Source organism: Tachypleus tridentatus, chromosome 8 (genome assembly GCF_004210375.1).
Source record: "Tachypleus tridentatus isolate NWPU-2018 chromosome 8, ASM421037v1, whole genome shotgun sequence".
In the NCBI taxonomy this organism is placed as follows: Eukaryota; Metazoa; Arthropoda; class Merostomata; order Xiphosura; family Limulidae; genus Tachypleus; species Tachypleus tridentatus.
In genome coordinates this window covers 27,848,279-27,870,146 of record NC_134832.1, presented here as the reverse complement: position 1 = coordinate 27,870,146, position 21,868 = coordinate 27,848,279, and the positions used below count along the sequence as shown (strand labels likewise).

General features: G+C 31.6%; 1 protein-coding gene across 3 annotated transcripts in view; it reads right to left on the bottom strand.

Moving 5' to 3' along the window:
* The window catches only part of LOC143222043 (neuroglian-like), a 132,788-nt gene that overhangs the window by 38,404 nt on the left and 72,516 nt on the right, over positions 1-21,868 (bottom strand). For all 3 annotated transcript variants that reach the window (XM_076447873.1, XM_076447875.1, XM_076447874.1), the window contains exons 8-12: positions 16,694-16,825; positions 14,989-15,132; positions 12,573-12,724; positions 6,516-6,636; positions 4,126-4,407 (exon numbers count right to left, since the gene is read on the bottom strand). In XM_076447873.1, the coding sequence (XP_076303988.1) occupies positions 4,126-4,407; positions 6,516-6,636; positions 12,573-12,724; positions 14,989-15,132; positions 16,694-16,825 (831 nt within the window). The remainder of the gene's footprint in view (positions 1-4,125; positions 4,408-6,515; positions 6,637-12,572; positions 12,725-14,988; positions 15,133-16,693; positions 16,826-21,868) is intronic.

The window sequence follows — 21,868 nt, the reverse complement described above, 5'->3', positions numbered from 1 at the left end:
AACTGAATGAGTCAACTTTACTAATAATGCCATCCTCTGATTATGAGAAAGTACTCTTTGACAATTTTACAGAAGGGATAAAAATTGAACCTATGTAATACTACATGGTTGTCAATGATGTTTTACCACTGACTGAAATTGTTTCTATAGTAAAATGGTTCAAATCCAGACACTGGAACTGAAGATGAAACTGCCAACAATAATCACTTTGCACCTGATGACTCTCAAAGATTGGTAACAGTCACCAATCTGAAGAGAAATGTTTCCTGGCAAATTCACTGCAAAAAATGTTACAAAATGTTGTGACAACACACTATAGTTTCCTCTGGAGCAACTGGTCTTCCTAGGTATAGTTACTATGGCTATACCAACTATAAAGCAAGAAAAGGCCTCAAAGTGATTCTTATAATGTGAATGTTAGAGTCTTTCTTAACAGTGGTCAATGGATATTGGAATGCTCATATCCTATTATGAGATAAGAATAACAGAAGCAAATTTTATTTCAACTGTTACAGATGTTCTGTTAAGACTAACCTGTGAGGTTTAATTTAGATATACCACCAGCTTGGATAGATGCAGCAGATTGATGTGAATGTATAGGTGCATCTCTAGCTTCATTTTAGAACTGTTACTTAATGAACAAAACAATATGTCTCCAATCTTAGTTCAGGCATTGACATTTTAAGTATGGTTGCACTCAATTGTTGGGATTGACAATAATTCCAAATAATTCACTAACAAGAAAACTACTCTATCAAATTATTTATTAGATTGTTTAGGCAGAATATTTATGATAAAACTTTGTAAAAAAGGACAGTAACTGCCTGTTGTAGAGACATAAGCTTTATTGCTAATTTATTTGCTTTATTGCAAATGTTTTCTGCTCTCTTGTTTAGGCATTGGATTATACCACATTTTATCAAGGTTGGATGATAAGACTGGAAGTGTAGGTATCTGTTCGCGTGGGTGGTTTTTCTGTATACAGTTGTTGTGATTTGTCTTGCTTGTTTGCAGATGGGTATGTCAAGAAATGATAGACTGTTTTGTTCCTCTATTTCCATGGTGAAATGGATTCTTTTGTCTATAGAATTGAGATGTTCTAAGAAGGCTGGTATGTCTTCATGGCCGTGGGGCCAAATAACAAAGGTGTCATCAACACAACATCTGTAGAAACTTGGTTTTTTATAGGTGTGGATGAAAGGACTCTTTCTTCAAAGTCTTCCATCAAACTGTCTGCTAGGATTTGAGACAGTGGTGATCCCATGGCTAGATCATCTGTTTGTTGTATTGGAAACAGGTTGAATGTAGGCAAATAGTGTTAGTTCCATTATGGTATATATTTTCATATCTGTTCTGTGTGGTAGAGAGTTGTCATTCAGCAGTTGTTGTCTGGTGATGTGAAGGGTTTCTGAGGTTGGAACACTGGTAAATAGGTCTGTGACATCAAAACTGACCAGAATATCCTGGGATTTGATGTGTAGCTTTCTGAGTTGTCCTATTAAATCTGTCAAGTTTTGAATGTGATGTTCAGTTTCTCCTTGTAGTGGAGATAAGATAGGTACTAGGAAGGTAGCCAGTTGATGGCAAGGTGAGATTTTAGCACTGACAACAGGCACTAAAGGATTATTAGATTTGTTTATTACTACTATCTTAGGTAGTACACAGAATTGAGGAGGGAAATTTTTTGTTGGATCTTAAGTTTTTGGCTAGTTTTTCATTGATTAAGCCTTGTTTCTTTAGTTTGTTCAGTGTTCTATTGATGAGTCTTTTTGTCTTTTCTGTAGGATCATTGGTGATCTTTTTATATTGGTGTTTGTCTAGTAACTGTTTGATCTTTGTGTCATAACCACTGATGTCTAGGATGACTATACTGTTTCCTTTGTCTGCTGGTAAAATCTTGATGTTATAGTCTCATTTTAGATGGTTCAGAGCTCTGCATTTGTGCTTAGTGATGTTTGGTTTGCATTTCTTGGCCTTCATGAGGTTGGTGTAAGTTTGATGTCAGAATTGTTCAACCATAGGGTTTGAGAGGCTTTGTGCAGCATATTCTAAGGTTGCAGCTACGTCAATAGTTGGAACTGTGCCAGGTTGGATGGCAAAGTTTAGGCCTGGGTTAAGGATCTTATTTTCTGTAGCACTTAGTAATGTCAAACTGTAATTATGAATTATGTTTAAAGACATAGGATTATCCATCTTGATCAGTCTGTTGAACTTTTGAACTTGTTTGTTCTTGATGTTTTCTAGGTTGATGTATAGCATTTGATGTAGAGGTTTTGGATAGCTAGGATATCCTCTACACTTGTGTCTCCACAACAGGCAGTTGCCATCCATTCTACAAAGTTTCATACTCTATCAAATTCCTAAATAAAAAAACTGACCATTTAAAGCATTGGCTACAACACATTATACACATATATACTAATCATATGCTTAAAAAGTCACCAACATTTCTGGTATAACCACTCAAAAATTTATTACACTGCAACTTTTTCATCTGCTACCCATTTATCTGATCATGTCATCAGGGCTAGTGTCTAGATTGCTTGGACTATTAACACAAGATTTTTCCAGCTTACTTCATTGGTTTGTGGGTATCTGATTTTGATATTCCATTACAAATCCATACACACACACATATATATATATATATACCAGTATAATATAAACAGAAAACATATCATGCACAAACTTAAATATATTTTCACCTCAAAAGATGGCGCTACATATCAATAAACAAACATGACAATTTCTAAGGGTAAAATACACGTTTTATACAGGTACAATATAAAAAGAAAATAAACAAGAGTTTCAAAAAAATATGAATTTTAAAACAATGAACGGACCCTGCTATAAAAAATAATAAAACAAGAATTAAATCCAAAATCACAAATATATAAGATTTTATTATATCTTTGGCAGCTTTAGACTTCTCTTGTCTTAGAGGATATTGCAAACTATAATATTTTCATCACTTTCACAGTATGTGCATTACTCACATATCACAAAACTTGCATGTGTGTGTGTGTGTTTTCTTAGAGCAAAGCCACATCGGGTTATCTGCTGAGCCCACCGAGGGGAATCGAACCCCTGATTTTAGCGTTGTAAATCCGGAGACATACCGCTGTACTAGCGGGGGGCACAAAACTTGCAAGTGGCTAAAATCACTGCCACTATCTTTTGGAATTTTGCGCAAAGCTACTCGAGGGCTATCTGCACTAGCCGTCCCTAATTTAGCAGTGTAAGACTAGAGGGAAGGCAGCTAGTCATCACCACCCACTGCCAACTCTTGGGCTACTCTTTTACTAACGAATAGTGGGATTGACCATCACATTATAACGCAGCCACAGCTGGGAGGGCGAGCATGTTTGGTGCGACCAGGATTCAAACCCGTGACCCTCGGATTACAAGTCGAACGCCTTAACACACTTGGCCATGCTGGGCTCTGCCACTATCTACACAGTGTATATTTCAAATATGTTTATTACTCCATCAATATTTTTCAAAAGAAAATGCATGTTACATCAAAAAGGAAATAACTCTATCCTTCATTATGCTTGAATTTATTTTAAATTCATAATTTTACTTCAGTTCACTGTGATTATTTTGAGTTATATTCTATTTTCATGGTCCATTTAGGTTAACTTCACTTATGCTGTTACTTATATTAATTTATTTTCATATCTTGTTGCAATTATTATTATTAACCAGTTTCTTTAGGTGATAACAGGAATAACTAAAAATGTCAATTTGACTTTATTATACGTTCACAAAAATTATAATTTTAAAGTATGTAGTTCTTGTAATATTTTTATGCAAAATAATACATGCATAGAATAAAAATAAATTCAAATTTTTTAATAAAAAATACAAGTTAATGCAGAGAATAATACTTGTTACCATTCCAAAAGAATGTGCCATTTTGAACAATATCTTAATTTTATGTTACATACATAATTTTTACTAACTATCATCACAGGTTATTGACATTATAGTTGTATGTTATACTATTTCACTTAATTAGATCAAACTAGATTTTTAGTACATGTTTTAGTACAAACATTCATTAAAAAACAATGAACTTTGCATGTTTTAAACTGAATAACACACAGTAACGTGGAGACTTACTCTGAACAATCAAACTTGCCCATGCTGAATCCTTATCTATGGCTGTTTTAGTAAAACATGTGTAGATTCCAGAGTCACTGACCTTAACTTTACTGATAAACAGTGACTGGCTCTCTAACTGTTTCACTCGCGGATCCTGATGGTAATCAATAGGTTCTCCATTAAAGAACCATTCGACTGTCATGCTCAATGTAGGATCTACTTTGGCTTTACAGTGAAATGTGGCTGACTGACCAATAGCAACCTCGAGGTTTTCTGGTGGTTGTATGATTTTGGTTTTGTCTAAAAATAGATTACAAATATAAATAAAATATCATTAGAGTGCAATCAATAAAATATACTATAAAAATAAAACCAAAAATAATAATGACCATGGGCTATTAAATCATTGGAAGAATATAACAAAGACCAAAACTAAAACATTTAACCTTTTCAGGTGAGAATGGCAGAAAACAGCATAATAAAAGAAACTACTAAGAAATAAATTTGCCAGAATGTACCCTATCATTTTAACAACAGTTAAAAGTTAAATTAAAAACTAAAAAAATGTACTTCTATCAGAGTTTTCTTAGTTACAAAGAAAACTTTAAGTAAAATGGCCAAAATGGAAAATCAAATTAAGAAATTAACAAACTAGAAACTAAAATCAATGTCTGAAAACTAATGATATTGAAAAACTGTGGTTTCTATCAGAAGACTCTTTTCAATGTTTGTCCACTGTTATCGTCACAATCTAAATCAGCTGATCATGTGCCTCAAGTGTATATTACAAGGGTATAAATTATAATAACACAAATCACTTTATAAGCAGAGCAGAAAAAAGATGAAATATACGCTGTAGAGATTTGACATTTGTTTCACCAGTGGTATGTGTATAAGTTCAATACCAAGAATAAGACTCTTTGCTTATTTGTTCCTTTCATATCTGGTGTTTATCGGGCTTAAAGAGGAATGTAAATTGAATCACATCTATATATAATGTTGCACACACACAGTAAACTGACAGAAAATACATAATGTTTTATTGTGTTTTATACTCAAGCAATGTGAATTTGCTGTCACAACATCTCAGCATAAGGCATCACCATGTTGACAAGATTTTTGATACATTTTCACACACATACAATAAAAATTGAGCACAGGCTGCTGTAAAAATAATTTTATTTATCTTCATAAAGGTATCAAAAGAGGGTTAGAATACCATTCCAACTAAGAGTTAAATTTTTCTGAAAACAATCCTAACTTAAATAATAATTTTCTGATCTGTTATTCTCAGCATATTGCTGTGAAAACCATTCTGAAGTGATATGGGTATACAGAAGCTTGAGTATGTTGTATTACTTGCATCAGGAGCAAATTCATCACAAACAATGACTTATAAATTCTTTGATTGATTGTTTAGGCAGAGTATTCATGATGAAACTTTGTAGAATGAACAGCAACTGCCTGTTGTGGAGACACAAGTGTAGAGGACATTTCAAAAGGCAGAATACTTTCGAAACGTCGTCCTCTACACTTGTATCTCCACAACAGGCAGTTACTGTCCATTCTACAAAGTTTCATCATGACTTATAAACATATCAAAAATTGATGATTATAAATTTTCTGTTACCTTATACACTAAACTAATTTTGAAGCCTCACCATGTCATTTAAATCCATGTTGCCACATCCAATCACACTCTTTCTGAAGTCTATGCATCTTGCCTATAACCCTGAATTGTATTTTCTTCTGCAAAAGGCTCCTTCATAAGGTTTTAATGTTCAAAACACACCTTTCTTCCTTGCATTTTTCCATAGTTCATCTAGTGTAAGGGGATGACAGTTTACCAGCACCCATTTCAAAAATCCAATTGCACAAATACCTGTAAATGATGTTTATAGTAGCTTGGAAGTATGTCTTTGTTCGAACTAGCATAAATATCTGTTTCATTGTCCAACTGCTTCAAATATGTCGTAGAAGCAGCTTATGTATGTGTAACTTAATGTTGCTCTTCCATACAGAGATCCTTTTTTGATTAAATGGCATATTGTTGAGTGAGACACATGGATGGCTATTGCTACTAACCTTTGTGTTTCTTGATTTTCACCTGTTACAAGACACCACACTTTGCTTATCATAAATGAAGAATTTTTAGTTAGAATAAGGCTGTTACAAACTCTTCCAGAAAGTGATTAATATTTAGTGGCATTACACTATCTAAAAAATGCCACACAATGTGAAAATGTAATTCCAATGCATTTCATCACACTATAACTTTATATTGACCGTGGTTGTTCCTTGGCTTGTTGATTTGCATATTCAAATTCATTTTAATATAATGTACTCAACTCTTTATATAAAAATTGTGTACCTATAAAAGTACTTATGAAAATTTATAGAATTCCCACCTTTGACTTCTAACTGTCCTGTGTCTTCTATCAAACCAAACTTGTTTTCAGCCCGACAAGTGTAGTTACCTTCATCTTCTTCTAAAATATTCAGTAACTCTAGATTTCCATTTTCTAACACCTATCATAGAGAAATTTTTATTCTTTAAACAAAACAATATTTTTTTAAACAATGCTTGAAATTTTTAAATGGCTATTTATTTCAAAGTATACATTAACTCAAGATTTATATAGGAAGCAATTTTAATGTTTAAAAATGTACTCTAACCTTAAAAAGTTTTCTAACAATGAATAAATAAAAATCTCTATTTAAAAAATTTTCAAGGAGCAAATAAAAGCTTTAACAGCTCTCAGTAGCTGATTTTTTAAAATTAGTTTAAATCAACATTGTACACTCTTATTATCATATTTTTTTTTAATTAAGGAGTGTCCTTTTAAACATATAAATACACTTCGCTCTTCCTTTCCTTCAGAAAGTTTATTTCAATTATAGTTATTTTACATACATAGTAAGGTTTCTAGAAAAGTTAGTTGTTAAGGTAAAGGACTATGAAATGGGATGTGTATATACACTTGACTATGATGGAAAACAAAAAAAATTGCTACTGGAGAAACCTCAAGTGATTTAGGGAAATTTGATAAACTTCATAAATCTCGTTAGAATTTGTCCATCACCTCTAGATTTGGAATTATTGTAATATCTCTACATTTTAACAGTGCTGTATGAAATACCATGCAATCAACTCAATACAGTAGATTTGTGCTGTGAAATTAAATTTAATTGGACAGTTTAATGGGTACAAGACATACATTTTTGATAACTTCAAACACTGACTGTATTGAATTGGTGTAAAATTTCAAATATGTTGTTCATACATATTATTTGTTGTTGATGTAACTGTAGCAAATTGCACCACTTTTGTTTCATTCCCATGCTCACTTGCTCTGCCAGGAAATCACAATACCCTCACCTACTCAGTTTGCTAATGTGAGACATCTTTCTCTGAGTTGCCTCTCACTTACTCAGTTGATCAATTCACCTTGCTCTGCACACAGTCAAAACAAAGTTTAGTCTTCTTCCTTGCATTGTATCCACGATATAATCAAATTCTTAAAAACTTTGTTTTTAAAATGTATCAAACTCTAGTTCTATGAGCATACATTCTGGTATAGCTTTTAGAAAATAATTTGAAATGCTGGCTGACTCCAGTTCAAGTAAAGTCTAAAAATGTAAGAATCACTCAAACAACTTGTGCAACATTTTTGGAAAATATATCAGAGGTTCACAAAGGAAAAACATCACATGCAAGGTAAATATAGCCTATTACCACTGTTATGAGTGAAAAATTGGGGACCATGAAAAACATTGAGCTCCATACATGTGCTATACAGTTTGCACATTTTGCTTAATACAGCAACTGAATAAGAAGAGAGCAAGTAAACTACTTGCAGTTCCCATAATATGACATAAACAAAAAGATCACCTGACAGACTGTTATTTTTACATGTCTGGATATTAAAGTAAAACTAAACAATATATTAAATATCCAGATATTACATCTACAATGAAACCAATGACTCATCTACAGGTGAACTGGGAAACACAATAGTTATCCTGTGAAAAAAATAATGAACTATTATCATCCTCTTCATCTAGTATTTATATTCCTTTTGCACGTCAACATAAACAGCTTCATCTGATCATGCAAGAATAGGTAAATGATCTGATTTGTAACTTGTTTCTATCAAAGCAGCATGGGGAACTTCTTGACTATCCTTTAGAACACTGGAGCTTATTGATTTCAATTTACCAGATTCTTGTTTCTCAATACAGCATGAAAGATACTTTTTGCTTCTGTACAAATACTGATTTACTAATAGAAGAATTAAGTACTTAAAAATCATTCTCAGTAATGGAGACTTTTTACTGACTAATCTAAAGCTAGTTTGAAAGCTGTACTTTTGATTCCTGTTGCTCATGCTGAGAGCAAGGAAAAAGACTTTTATCAAAGCATGTGGATGACACTTGAGGCCATCAAATAGGATCACCATAGGTTGGATATATGTGGTGATCTAAAAGTTATTGTACTCCTCATGAGGTAACCAAAATGATAAAAATCATTTCAAAAGGAAGGAATGGTCAGTGAGACAGAATTACATACTTAAAGAAACAAAATACTGAGAATCAACCTTTAATGAATCCTCAAAATGTGTTTATGTCCCAACTTCATATTAAACTGCAGCTCATGAATAACTTTGTAAAAGGAATGAACAAAGAGGGTAAAGGTTGCAGATATCTATCTGATAAGGTTCCAAAAGTCAGTGAAGAAAAAGTGAAAGGAAGTATCTTCGTTGGCCTACAGATTTAAGAAGTGTTGAACAATGATGATTTTGAAATTGTATTCAATCAGAAAGAATTTTCTGCCTGGAAATCATTCAAACTGCTTGCCAAAAATTTCTTTGGAAATTACAGAGATGAGCCTATGCTGTGATGATTGATGATATGCTTGAAGACTATAGGAAAATGTAGTTTAGGATGTTACTAAAGATATACTTCTTACACTTCAATTTTGTTGGATATATATGACTATTTATTTTAAGTTTAATATAAGGGTATTATTTAGTGCATATAGTATGAATGCTAAAGAAAATTATTTTGAGAAGTAATAGTTATGGTAGTTTGGTAACATAACTGTTTACAATTCATCTGTTGTGCAGTTCAAATGCTTTGAATTGATATCATGTTACTCAAGCCTCAAAATTTTTTCTCATTGCTTAAAGTAAGTATCGTTAAATTATGAAGTCTTGTGGTTTGTAGAAAGTTCTAGGCCTCAGTCAGGCAATATGTATACATGTGACCAAGTTAGTGCAAGTAAGTGAGTTAATGAAATTAAAAGTGAAAAAAATTGAAGTTAGACTGGATGATCATGCATTTAGCCATAAAGTATGTATAGTGGTGACTTTTTAAAGTGTAATAATTGCAGACTGTATTGTAATAAAAGAGTAGAAATGAATAATTTGTCATGTCAATTGGGTTCTAAAGTAACTGAACCAGTCTGTTGAAGTAAAAGATGATTTTTTAAAGCTCTGAATACAACCATGGTAACCTACAGGGTAATATCAAGTGAACTTGTCATTGATTGTATTGTGATAGCACAGTAGAAGAGAATAATCTGTCTTGTAAAAGAGTGTTCTAAAGTATCAGAACCAGCCTGTGTGGATTCTGATGAAAAAGAAACAATTATTTAAAGTTCTGGATATAAATGTGATAAACTATAATGGAATTATTTTTTTTGTACATATGAGTGAGTTGTTTTGAATATATTATTTTAAAACAAATGGACTATATGCTATCTGTTTAATGTTGAAATTTATCACTAGTATGTCACAGACACCTATCTAAATAACCATAGCCATATAGCAGCCTGAAACATTTAGACTTTCCAAATGATATACATGCAGTGAGCAATAGCATAGTGAGAACTTCCACCAAGATATTTCTACAAGAAATCAACAATATTAAAAATGATAGAATCCTGTAATGATGGGAAATTACTGTTGTTTCTTACAACATAAAACTGAGAATATATACAAAAGGTACAACAAGTCAATATGGTATTTTTAACAAAAAAATACCACAATGAAAGTTTTGAACATAACCTGAATGTATTTTCAACATATAATCTTATCAGATTTGCCATTTTTTAAAACTCATGTGGGTATTATGTATTATCTTTGAACATTCTTATTTGTAATTCTAAATTAATAATTAAAGTTATAAAATGAAAAGTTATTTTTAAAATACATAAGAATAGTTTTAATAAATATATAATAACTCACAAACTAGAGGTGATCAGTAATTTTCAACATGATTTCTAACAATCAGTATCAATGATTTACTCATAAACAGTTGCAATTTTTCTAATATTAGAAAAACATTTTTGTTGTTGCCCAGTGTTACAAGTATCAATTAAGCTTATACCACTTATAATTTTGTCTTACATGTAATCTACTGAAAACATAAAATTGAGTACATGTGTATTTTACTTGAACCAAGCTTGATCCAGTGGTTAGGTGTTTGTGCAGTGTATCAGAGGGTTATAGGTTTAAGCCATTTTATGCTAATGATCAGTCCACACTTTCAACTGTGAGAGTATCATATCTATGTCAGTTAATCCTGTTTTCCAGTATACTCTAGTCATATGTGCAACAAATGTTGCTGACTAGTTGCCCTTCTGCTACTTAGATGTTTTAAATTAGGGATGGCTATGCCTGGGACTTGGGATGTCTGATCTGATCATCGCCCACATATCTCACAAAGTTCCATTCAAGTTGATAATATCAAATACCACATAAGTATATTTTTGTTTAATATATCAATCACGTATGTACATACAAATACCAAATAAACAGTGTTTTTATGAGCTTAATAATTTAGTTTCATTGAATTTCTTTGCTTTTCCATTTACAGTATTTTTAATTATAATTACAACCATGTGATCTGTCTACATTGCTGGCATAGTTTGCAATTTTAAAACTAACCCAAATCCCCTACTTTGTCCACACCTTTTTAGGAATTATGGAAATTATAACCAAAAATACCATTAACAGCAAGAGTACCCTATTAATGGTAGAATGCAATTTAATCTTTAAAGGTTTCAGTTTTAACAGTAGTGTAGGATGAATTTCATTAAAAATGCATCGAAATTTGGAAAATTACACTCAGGAAAAGTAGGAGAGTGCTTGAAACTTAATCCAGAACCCAAGAGCTTCCATAGCCCTAAGATGAGCCCTGGAACAAGACAAAATGGGTCCAACTGTTGTGATAATATTCCCTCTCTTTGCTTGGTCAAATAAACTTTTGGCTTTCTCACTTTAATTTGTCTCCTACACCTCTGTTGCAGGTATACTGCTTTATAAGCAGTTGCTTTCATTAATGCATATGTGTTATTTTTAAATCATTTGTTAATACGTGGTTGCTTGAATAACTGAAGAAAAACTGTTTTACTAGTGATAGCTAAAACGTTTTACCTTTGGTAATAATTGCAAAGCATTCACTTGGAATTGGTCTCAAGTTTGATGCAAAAATGTGATCAACACAGAAAAATATATCCAACTAAGATAGCTATATGAATATGAGATTAGAACTAAGTACTTCTTGATGATGAGAAACTCACTTGAACTAAAAATGTATTTCAAAATGGCTGGTATGGGTATTAACACTTTTATTGTTCTCTGATTATCAATAAAAGTGCTAATACCCATACCAGTCGTTCTCAGATACACAAGAACTACGTACTGGCCTTGTTTCTTACAAGGAAGAATGAGATAGCTTATGTTGCTAAAACTTAAGTCTTAATAGTGATACACCATTTGGTAGAGCACTTGCTTGGCATATGAGAGGTCTAAGATTTGACCTCACTTGTGTAAAATGAGAGTACCGAAAGTGTATTTTGCTTAAAAGTTCTTAGTAATAATTAGTAAGCTATTCATACATAACAGTTGAAGATGTCACAAGACATAGTGTAAAAAACAATGTTGATACACCTTTACTTCATGCATTACACACTAACAAGTGTATGAAAATATACATGAAATCTGTGTCTATATTAAAAAATAAAAGTTACTAAACACATCCCATAAATTGTTTATCTCATCAGTTATAATACCTAGAAGTCTGGCAAATTATAAGCTCAAAAACCAACTACAATATCTGTTTCATTGTTAATCAATAAAAAGTGTATTATATTATCTAATTCTGAAAAGCAAGTTTTTCAAATTTGTAGTGCTCCAGTCAAACTTTTGTTCTTGTGTGGAAGAAAGAACACAAGTTGTTTTTTCACTTTTTGAAGCAGTTAACTTTAAGAAACATCACGCACTATTCCTACAAGCAGTTTATTTTGGGCAAAATTATTTGGAGTACAATAATTTTTAGTAAATCTGGTGATACCTTTTCCACTCAGTAACCATAATACCAGTCTTACAAATTATATAATTATTTCCCTTTAACCAAATCAAATATATGAATAAACTATTTTCGAAATAATGCAAACTAACCTGAAAATTCTTTCCAATCAGGTCATGACCATTTTTTTTCCAATTTACTTTGGGATTTGGAACTCCATAAACTAGACATTTTATTGTAGTTGCTGAGCCAACAACAGCATATGTAATATTGGCAGGTGACTCTCTCATTATTGGAGGAATGGCTAAGAATTTAAAAACACATGCTTAATAAACATAAAACTTATCAATATATAAATAAATGGTGTTTTATAAATGAATGCATATGAAAACTATATAGCTTAAGTATTTATTTTTTATAATTCAGCTTTATCAAATGTTAACTATGTTTTGAACATCAAATTCATAAAACATTTTGATATATTTTTCATTACACCACATAATAGCACTTATTTTTATGGTTGATCTGTCAATTATTCCTGCTAGTATTATAAGTACCATCACACTGCACAACAATTTTTTTGAAAAGTTTTGCTTCCTGAAAAGTTTTTGCTGATTGCAACAGGTACCTGGTGGGTATGCACAAATATAGTTTTGGTTTTGCTTCATCACATAAGAACTCTGAGAAATAGACAGTTAACTGTTTACTGGCAATAACGTATTTAATTGTGTCTATGTTTCTAATACGCTATTAAGTTCAACATAATTAAAAGTGCCTTGCTCCTGATTTTCGTTTGTATTCAATGTCCAGTGCATCACGTTGCAGTGTCCAACAGTAGTCAGCAAGCATTGACAGATTCCAGTTGCCCTGATATCGTTTTTCCATTGTAGCAATGCTCTGGTGAAACTGCAAATTTCGATAAAACGAATTGTGATGGGCAAATTTGGATGTGATCAGCAGCCAAAAATCTATAAGGAACACCCAACAGTGTTCAAGAAGCAAAAACTTCGTTGTGCAGTGTTATCTAGTAATAATAAGTAAGATACACAATAGTTATATGAAAACTCAGTATAGTTAAATCCTTGTTTGTAGTGTAGAATACGTTTAATCTTAGAACATAATAATCCTTGTGGTTTCATGTAATAACGTCTGTTTGATGTATGTTTTGATATCCTAATCAATGTTTAGTTCTAGTTACAATGTATGTAACAAAAATTTAGCAACTAAATTCTAAAATACAAAAATGTATGCAAAATGAAAGAAGTACAGTAGAAAAATATATTCATAAATAAAATCAAGCCTTTAGTTAGTAGCAGCTTCCTATCATAGAATACTGGCAATTTCTCAGCCAGTAACTCTTAGGTTAAAACACATTAATGTATATAAAATAAAGTTTGACTGTGTAGCAAGTGAGTGAAAAATGTTTTCTTTTTTCTTTGTCTTCCATTAATCATTTATTTTAATTCAGCATGTGACAATGAGTTGGATATCACATTTTGTATCTCCATCTTATGAATTTGTATTAATAATACTTTGTCAATCATTTACTAATTAATAAACATCTGTTGAGAATTTACATAAACACAATTTCTTATTAATTTATATCACTTAAATTACAATTTGTCCAAATGCTATTTCTCTAAGATTTACATGCATATTACAAGCAAAAGTAATACAAAAGGGAATAAACTTCCTTAAGTTATAGCAAACTAAATATTTAATTCAAATGTATATTCTTAACCAGAATACTTTAAACTATACAACAAAAATTAGCAATAAATTTAAATAGTAAAGAAAAAAAATGAAATTCAGAAACTTCATTGCCTACAAACCAAACTATATTCCTTTTTTTAGCCTCATAACCACAATAACATGCATATAATATTTATTAAGTTATTCTCACCAAAGATTTTATCTAAATATCAAGTTTTTGGTAATAAACTTTTTTGGTTACTTACTACCAATGTTTAATACTTGGAATGGCTGAATACCTAAAATCATAAACTTTAACAATACAAGTCCCACCTGATGATAGCTTGTCAATTTTCAGAGACTCACATTCATTTGTTCTATTATATATTGCTAAAGTCTGGAAATGTTCTTACATCTAGTGTTTTAGTTTCAAAAACATTTTAAAATAATTATTTTATAAATAATTTTCAAGTAAAAATTATATTTGTGTTTTAAAATGTCTTGATCTGTGGTTCATCAGTAGATTATAATCTTCAGTTTCAGAACTGTGATACATATAGATAGTTGTCACTTTTAATATTTTGAATTCATCTGTACTCACAAATTGTCAGTAGTGACTTAAATGAGATAATGTCTATTAATAGATTCTGATACTTCTGATGAAATCATTAAGTGTCTACCATTTAAGTTCTGATGCAATTTTTTATTTGTTTGTTTTTCACTGAAAGTTGTTTGAATTCATCATCGAATATGAACATCTGATGAAATAAAGTATCACCTTGATCAAATACTTAATATGAATTAAAACTAATTCTTCAATAAATTATTGTTGGTACTAAAATGTAAATTCCACAAACAACTAAGTCTCTAACTTACCAAGTATGTTTAAATAAAAGTCCTTGAAAACATAGCCATGAACATTAGAAGCATTACACTGGTACACTGCTGTATCATCTTTCACCAAGTTGCTAATGGTCATTATGTTTCCCTCAATGAACCTCCTTGGGTTTGGATCAACCTCTGTCAATTAATTGATTTTAAAGTTGATGTTACATATATACTATCAGTTTTATTTGATCTTACTTAAACACTATGAATAGTTAATGCAAATATTTTCTACTTAAACTGTGTTCCTCATTGTTCCATAATTTTAAGATACACACTTGTTCATGAAAAAATAGCATTTCATCATTCACAATACATTTTTTTCTGGAACAAAAAACAGAACAAGGAATTTATAACTATAACTGAAACAACAAAACTTTAGAATAACAATAAAATTAAATCATTTCATATTTTATGATTAAAAAGTAAATTTTGATATACTACTTTAAAGAATTTTCTTATCTCCAATTCCAATTGAATTCTGGCACAAGTGTAAAGATATATGCCAAGTTTTACTGATATAAACTTTAAACAGAAATTACCTTCATGGTAATATAGAAGTTTTTACTTGTTAACTTTAGCACTTTAATAGTGTAGTAGGTACCAAGAAATTTAATTATTACTTTGAATTACTAATATAAATTGTACTGTGATTGCTGGATCAGAAAATGACTATTATTTAAAATAATTAAATTTTTGTTTAATTAACTTATATATAAAAAATGTATATTTTATTTTGTTAGGCATTGTTGCATTTGTTGGATTATATGTATGAATATTAAATTATTTATTATTGTTTGTTACATTATTAAGTGAATAAGAAAATTTAATTTAATTGAACTAATTTATGGACAGAAAAGTTCAACAAAACCCTTGTAACATCAAATTTTGGAAAAGAAAGGTTTCACTCAAAGTTTTATAAAAATAATTTATAAATTGACAATGTTCATTCAAGAAGAGTTCTGAAGTGGACTTGGCATTCAGAAATGTATAAAAAGTAAGTTGTTTTCAACAAACTGAGAAAACTTTTACATTATGAAAATGTATATAACCATATTACATTCTCAACTTGATCTTGCAATTGGAAATTCTCTCCAATAGAATTGTTGAAACCCCCCTTTATTTATCCTATGGAAAGACACTGATAAGTGCAGCTGATATAAGCATCTTCAAACTTAATTGCTAACAAACAATAAACAGCTTGTTCTTTAACCTTCTTTTCCCTATATTCAAGACTCATATTAAAAAAATAATATATAAAAAATAGAACTTAAAAACTGTGGGAAAGAACCCATAAAAAATGATTATTACAATGATCTAGCAATGAGATTGAATTATACAAAATCTTGTGTAATAAAGTCTTTAGTCTTTCTGGTGTATCTCATGCTCTAGTGAGTAGTAATTTCACTCATATTTCTCCAGAAGAGAGTTAGACAAAAAATGTTATCACTGAAATTGTAATTTAAAAACAGTAGCCCAACAAAAATACTGTATCAGGAAAACAAGGGTTATTCTTAATCTTATTTTCATATCCATGAATTCAAAATAAGCAAAGAATTACATCTTCACAAGGTGTTTAAATTAAATTATTGGTAACTGAAAGTTTCTGGTTTAATTCTTTCATTATATCTTAACTATTAACCATATCATAACAATGTTCTTCTTGATAAATATAAGAAACAGCCATTTAACCTACTTTCCATAGGTTCTCCATTCATCAACCACTGAAGCTTCGGAGGAGGTTTGCCACTAGCTGAACATTCAAACCTTATATTTTCCTCTTCAGCAGCTTCAAAGTTTATAGGTGAAACATTCCAGTAGGGAACCGCTACAATTAAATAACATGCAACATAATAAATAACGTGGTTATGTATAATGTGATGATTCTACCTAAACATCATCCACTTGAACAGCAAATGATATTACAATTGGTGACTTTTTCAAGCCAGATAAATAAAATTATTGCAATATCCCTTGATCATTATCTGCTAGACAAGAAACAAAACAGCTAGAAAGAAACTTCAACAGCTTTCTAGATCATGTGTTTGTACTAAACCTGCACAGAAAACAGATAAACAGCAAAATGTTAAAAACTTCTCTATCACTAAAAGAAGGTACAAAACATATATATATGCTCATATATCAATTTTTTCACTCTTCTCTGTTTCGATTTGTTCTCAAGCTGGTAATTAAAATTAATTTGAGGGTAATAAGCTTTAAATTATTTCTATGGCAAAGGAGCATGCTTTCTTCTAAAACATATATACATTACATAGATAACATGATCCTTTAACAATTAACTATATGTTACAACACTACAAATATAATCTTTTAACAAAATTTCTTAAAAGTGAAGTTTAATATCAAACCAAGTAAGGCTCCTTTGCAAAATGGAGCAGTCTAATTTAATATGTAACTATAAAATAAAATGTTAATAACTCATAATCTTAGCTAACAAGTCATGATATTATTGAAACAATCAGATGAAAAACATAAATTGTGATTTAAAATCACTGCAATACATCACAACAAAAGAACCAAATGAAAATATTTAAAAAAACAAACTACCAAAACAACAGAAAATCTAACCAAGTATTATTTGTGGGTGCAACTTGGTAGAGGCACGTGAAATACAATGTATACAGTACATAAAACAAAAAAAAATCTTTATATACTTTTAAAATGACACATATACAAAGAGATATGGACCACTTTGTACATCCACATACACTCACAAGCATGAAAAAGTGATGGTACCATCTTTTGGTGAAAACAAAAAAACCAACACATATATATATATGTGTGTGTGTGTGTGTGTGTAAACAAAAAACTACAATGGCTCTATCTTCCACCCACATTAATGAGTATTGAAGACAAAGGGTACTCTAAGTTAAAGACAAAATGGATTAAACAAATTAATTAAAAACAAACTTCACACTCACACTTCATTTGCTTACCTCAGCCCCACCAGCAAGGCTTCCAGAGCTGCCACTGTCTTGTGATTTGTACTTGTAAACAAAACTAGGCCTCTGTTCAGAGCTGCTGTTTTGTAACAGTGATACTTGAGTACTAAAATTTGTTCTAATGTGGATTGGTTTACGACCACCTTAAATGGCTGCGAGTTCCATATTTAACTCCTTCTAGGTTGTTTTATAAGACCTCTTTGCCAGAGTTTCCTTGCTCACTATTGTGAATGTTGAGGCTCCTTTATTAATATCAGAAACCATTAAACAAGACATCAGGCTCATCTGCACCCTACTGCTTGGTGCAGAAGTCACTGAGGAGTCTGCTCTCATTTTTTTGAGACTTGGTTTACCCTTGGAAATCTCTTTTTGAGTTGTAGGATGCAGTTGTCCTGTTGAATATGCGAGTACATCTGTTCTCTTCTTCTTGTGATAGTATCCTATCCTACAATAGAATACTTTATACACCCCATTTTTATTCATGCAAATTCAATAAGTGATTCAGTGATCTATTTCAAGTTGAATACGTTCACAAGCAACAGGTCTTCATTCATGGGCTTGCTAATAATAAATGTTAGTCTGGCATTCCCAGCCTCTGCCATAACTTCAAGCCCCTCACTGTAGAGGAAGCCCCAGGTGTTTCAAGCAGTTGCAAGACTTAGATGATTGACCTGGAATCTATAATACTGCCAGCCTTAAGCAGGAGCTGTAACAGAAAAAACTGTTAAAGAAACTAATAAAGCCAAATTTAAAAGTCAGCAACTGACTGTGGTTGAAACTTGATTTTAAATACTCAGGTGGAAATTATAGTATATGGGATATATAAAACACATATCACCTGAAAGTTTGAAAATCAATGAATTCCACTTCCTTTCAGTCTATAATCATGCAGAGCAGTGACTACCTTAACTGTCAATTACCAAGCACAGTCACAAATGTACTCCAAACATTTTGATGAACATCATTACCTAATAGCTCAAAAAACGAGGAACAATACTTTATTTGAGTCATCGGTTGCTCAAACCAGTGACTGTTTTAAATTTCATAATACATCTCACCCATTTCAATCAAGAGGCCAATTTTAGTGTCTTAACCACTAGTTGAAATTGGTAGTCATTTTATCTGCAAAAACTCCCCAAACAATTCATCCCTATCTTTTAGACAAGTCTCTATAACTTGTTCTTCCTCATCCTATGAGGCATGACAACTCAAGATCTTGTCCTAATTTTCCTATAACTCATTGGCTTACTCTACAGAATTCATATCAAACCAATGCACTAAAAGCTAATTTGTAATGTATGAACAAAGTTTATAAATGTGATCAGTTAGTTTTCACAATCCTCACACCCACTGTAACTCCTTTCTCATATAAGTTTCAACTGTTAGTTATTAACCAATCCAATCAGATCTTGGTTGCCCTTGTCCAGGTGGCATGTATCACAATTACACTAAGTCACTGCATTAAAGCATTCAGTCTTTCATCATCCAATCATAGTACTTCTTCTGTTGGAATGTTGTCTTTCAAAGTTTTTGCTGGATGAGCTCGTGTGCATCAACCATTACTGATCTCATCCATTCTATACTTCTGAGACAATGAGAGACACCTCCTGATGGTAGATGATCATATGTAATGCCCCAAGGAGTAGTACTCCCTTGCAAACATAAGCAGGTTAAGAAAATAGCCTCTAGATTATTGTTCCATTTTGCTGTATGTCATCATCATGCATGGCAAGTGTTCATCCCAGTCAGATCTCTCAGAATTAAAAACTTTGATTGGTAGTTTGTATTAACCATTCTGCCAAACCATCACATTGGGAGTGATAAGGTTATGAATCTTCACTACACCTTATACCCTTCTGAATGCAGGAAACAGTTGACTGTTCAAATTAACTCCTTGATCCACATGAATTTCTTTTAGTACTCTTGAATCATTTATCCTGCTCTCAGCTATAAGATTAGTTACTGTTTGTGATAGCATATTCACTACTGGTTATGCTTTAGCCCACTTCGTGAAGTTATCAATGATGATGAGTATGTAGCAACAACCTCTTTCAATCTTTGTGAGTGAATAAGTGATATATGAGGCTCTCCTCTACACAGAAGACCTGTCAGATTTTATATAGTAGTAGGTGTCTGTGATTTGTTGGTAACAAATTTCAACAAGAAATAACCAGCACACAATACACTTGTTTTCAAATAATATATATTCAAAACAAGTTTGGTTTGTTGTGAATTTTGGGCAAAGCTACACAAGGGCTATCTGTGATAGCCGTCCCTAATTTAGCAGTGTAAGACTAGAAGGAAGGCAGCTAGTCATCACCACCTGCCATCAACTTTTAGGCTACTCTTTTACCAGTGAATAATGGGATTTACCATCACATTATAATGCCCCCATGACTGAAATGGCAAGTGTGTATGGTATGATGGGGATTCATACCCACAACCCTTGGATTACAAGTCAAGTACCTTAACCACCTGCCCATGCCAGGTCATTCAAAACAAGTCAAATGTATGTACAAAAGTTCTTTATGCTATTGCTTACTACAGCTGAACTAAAGGTTTAATAAATAATTATATATTTTTTTGTCAAATATTCACATAGGCTGATTCAATTACCTTAGAACCCAACTGAAAACAGAAATTATTTTTTCTCTCCTCTTTTATCACAAAACAATCAATGATAAATTCATTTACATTATCCCATAGGTTACTACAGTTGTATCCATAGCTTTAAATAACTATCTTATGACTGAAAAGTCCATACACACTGGTTAAATTACCTTAGAACCCAACTGAAAAGAGAAATTATTATTCTTTATCTATGTTGTTACAATAAAAACTGCAAAACTCACTTCAAAATCACCACTATGACAAAGATTTAAATAATCATCTTCTTTTTATCGAAGTCCACAAAGGTGAGTTCAATTACCTTAGAATACCTTTTGTCAAGACAAATTATCCTCCCCTATCTCTGCTAATACAAAACAATCTCTGAAACTCATTTTTGATATTGCCCTTTACACCTAAAAGGACAATTACTCAGCATAACTTCACTTTATTTTCACTTTTACTTTCACTGACTTTCTCCTCACATAACTTCCTCTCTGTATCTATACACATCTATGCAACAAAAAAATCTAGAAATATCTAACTACTAACCACAATATTAATCAAAATGAGAAAGACTTTGAAGCTTTGAGAAGACTCATGTCAACAATATTACAAAAGCCTAGCACAACAACATACACAGTGCATGACTCATACAGAGTTACAAAATAAAACTTGTCACAACTTTCACTTTTAAAATTATTAACTTAGGCACTCTTGTTATTAAAATTAAACAGTCATTGAATACTAGATCACCAAATAAACTAATTGATACTCCTAAAATGAACAGTCTTGTATATCCAACAAGACCCTATAATTCTCTGTTTAAGTTTACCCTGTTTTGACCAGTTATTTTTTGGGTACCATACATCACATAATTCTTACTCCAACACAGAATATCTTGACTCACTTGTAGTCAGAACTTCCATAAGAATGTTTGGTGCTTTCCAGTCTTTTTACTGTGCAAAGCTAAAGGTATCATTAGCTGTAGAACAATCAGAGCACTACAACTTTTGGGTTGATAACAATGGTACAGCACACATTGTTGCTCTTATAATTTCTTGTAAGGTGCTAAAGCTTAGGTACATCAACGTTATGTTTTTATAGTACTGTTTGAACTTGACCTTGGTGGACAGCAAGGAGCACCCATGAAGAGGTTAAGATTTCTGAAATTGTTTTGACTTGAAAAAAGACAAGTTGGAGAGGATTTGATTGAAATGTTTAAGATTGTAAAGGGAATGATAGTGTTGCTGTATCATTTTTTTATATTTAACAGTGAGAACAGTAGGATTAGGGAACAC